General features: G+C 37.5%; 1 protein-coding gene across 1 annotated transcript in view; it reads right to left on the bottom strand.

Annotated features, from left to right (window-relative positions):
• LOC103524561 (laccase) overlaps window positions 1–1,886 on the bottom strand; it is a 31,028-nt gene extending 29,142 nt beyond the window's left edge. The window contains exon 1 of the mRNA XM_008489589.3: window positions 1,665–1,886. Within this exon, the coding sequence (XP_008487811.1) occupies window positions 1,665–1,667 (3 nt within the window). The 5' untranslated portion in view covers window positions 1,668–1,886. The remainder of the gene's footprint in view (window positions 1–1,664) is intronic.
• Window positions 1,887–2,459: the final 573 nt, after the last annotated feature.

Here is a 2,459-nt window from a genome sequence, read left to right as displayed (position 1 = left end):
TGTTCCTGGTAAAAAGACCTTTAATTTGATATATAGGTCGACTAGGTTTGGATTAATCAGTCTTAATTAATTATTTAACATTCTATTGATAAGAGACATACCTACATAAAAATCCAACTCTGAGGCGTAGGTGTAGGTACGGGCAAAAACAGCCCCAAAGCATGGGTTAAGCTTCTACGAATAGATAGAAGAAAATGACATACCTAATATGGACTATTGCAGTGATTCCCAAACTGGAGTCCGCGGCCTCCGCAGGGGGCTGTGAAGGACTTCGTGATCCCCAAAAAGATCACATGAAATAAAGTAAAGGTGTCGCTCTAGGGACAATTAAAAAAAGGGGCCGCGTAGAAAAAAGTTTGGACTATTGGATAGGTAGGTATCAGTTATTATTTGACTGTTAAGAAAGTGTTAAATCATAACAATCAAATTTTGCGAAATTTAGGTTCGGTTCACCTATGAACAACTTAGGGCCCGTTCCCACTTGTTTGTCTCATTAATCAGTCTTAATTAATTATTTAACATTCTATTGATAAGAGACATACCTACATAAAAATCCAACTCTGAGGCGTAGGTGTACGGGCAAAAACAGCCCCAAAGCATGGGTTAAGCTTCTACGAATACTACGAATAGATAGAAGAAAATGACATACCTAATATGGACTATTGCAGTGATTCCCAAACTGGAGTCCGCGGCCTCCGAGGGGGCTGTGAAGGACTTCGTGATCCCCAAAAAGATCACATAAAATAAAGTAAAGGGGTCGCGGAGTGTTCATAATTGAGGAGCTGGGTGCAAAAAGGGCAATAAATGAAAATCATCAAGCTGAGATATTTAACTTTAAAGTTTTCAATTTTTCATCAAAATCCTTGAAAAGTATGTTTACAAAAAACGCTGTAACTCATCGAAAAAAAAGTTATCACTGCAGTTCAAACGCTGGAAGATGGAGCGCACCACGTTCTATCCAAAAAACCGTTTTACGCAAAAAGGGCAAAAAATCCATATTTCCCTTTTTGCACCCAGCTCCTCAATTAAAAAAAGGGGCAGCGTAGAAAAAAGTTTGGACTATTGGATAGGTATCAGTTATTATTTGACTGTTAATAAAGTGTTAAATCATAACAATCAAATTTTGCGAAATTTAGGTTCGGTTCACCTATGAACAAAATAAGGCCCGTTCCCACTTGTTTGAAAAAAAAAAACCGTGTCGTGCCGTGCTCGTGCCTAGTGGGAACACTCTCATTTAAACATTTAAATTACAAGTGGGAAAACGGCCGGCGACCCTATTAGAAAGGCGGCTGTCCAGCATTTCTCTCTACCTAGGATATTTTTTTTTTTTTTTTTTTTTAAAAAGGCGGCTCTCACTATTTTCTCTCTCCCTATGTTTTTTTTTTTTTTTTTTTTTTTTTTTTAGCGTGCACAGTCGTTCTTTGCGTTACCCCGTTATCAACACATAAACCCTGCCATTTTTTTCACGTTAAAAAATATTTACACCTGCACCGAAAGCCAAAATGACGATAACGTGGACACAACATAATGTAGGTAGTACAAACTTAAAATGTCACCGGTCTATTTTATAAGTTGAACAAATATCTTTATCAAATTACAACAGGTATGGAAACGCATGCAAAAGTCAAAAGACAGAAAAAATTAATAATGGGAACAGAACTTACCATGGCTGCAGAATATTGAAGATTATCACATGAACCAAGAAGAAGCTGAGCGTCAACTTGCCAAGAGATTTGATCAACAGATTCAAACCGTTCAGGGGAATCAACTTTTCCTTATTTTTCGTACCCTACGTCCGCGTAAAACTTATAATTATTTATTAACGACAAACATCACAAACAAACTCTCTCAAATTGGAATTCCTTGAGAATAGTAGGAATGAATTTAGATAATTATTTATTAACGACAAACATCACAAACAAACTCTCTCAAATTGGAATTCCTTGAGAATAGTAGGAATGAATTTAGAATCAGTTTTAACTGACAGTTCAAACTGTCAGTTAAAACTGTCAGTTAAAACTGTCAGTTAAAACTGATCGTGAATGGCTGGCCTTAGAGACCATCACATTGTAAATTAAGTTATATGCTGGGTGAGGACTAACTTTCATTGTGTGCCAATGATTAAATACCACGAGGCTGGACACTTGGCATAATGATCTCGACCAGCCTAAGCCAGCCTAGTTAGCTTAGTTGGTAGTGCGTCTGCCTTGTAAGCGCTAGGCCGCGGGTTCGATTCCCGCCCGGGGCGGATTTTATCCTGATCGGATAATGTTCGTTGTCGGAACGGCTGGCTTTCTCCTATCCTGTCTTCCTTCTCTCTTGGATTTCAGGACGATAAGACCTTGGCAGTTACAGTTCCTTCTATCAAACCTCAAAAAAAAAAAAAAAAAAAAAAAACCTATAATTTTTTTTTAATAAAATTAATTTTGTTTTGGGGGAAAAAACCCCAAAAGGTTTAC

The sequence above is a fragment of the Diaphorina citri genome, unplaced genomic scaffold (genome assembly GCF_000475195.1).
Source record: "Diaphorina citri unplaced genomic scaffold, Diaci psyllid genome assembly version 1.1 scaffold105, whole genome shotgun sequence".
In the NCBI taxonomy this organism is placed as follows: Eukaryota; Metazoa; Arthropoda; class Insecta; order Hemiptera; family Psyllidae; genus Diaphorina; species Diaphorina citri.
Note: the sequence above shows the minus strand (reverse complement) of the source record. Positions and strands in the feature narration are given on the sequence as shown.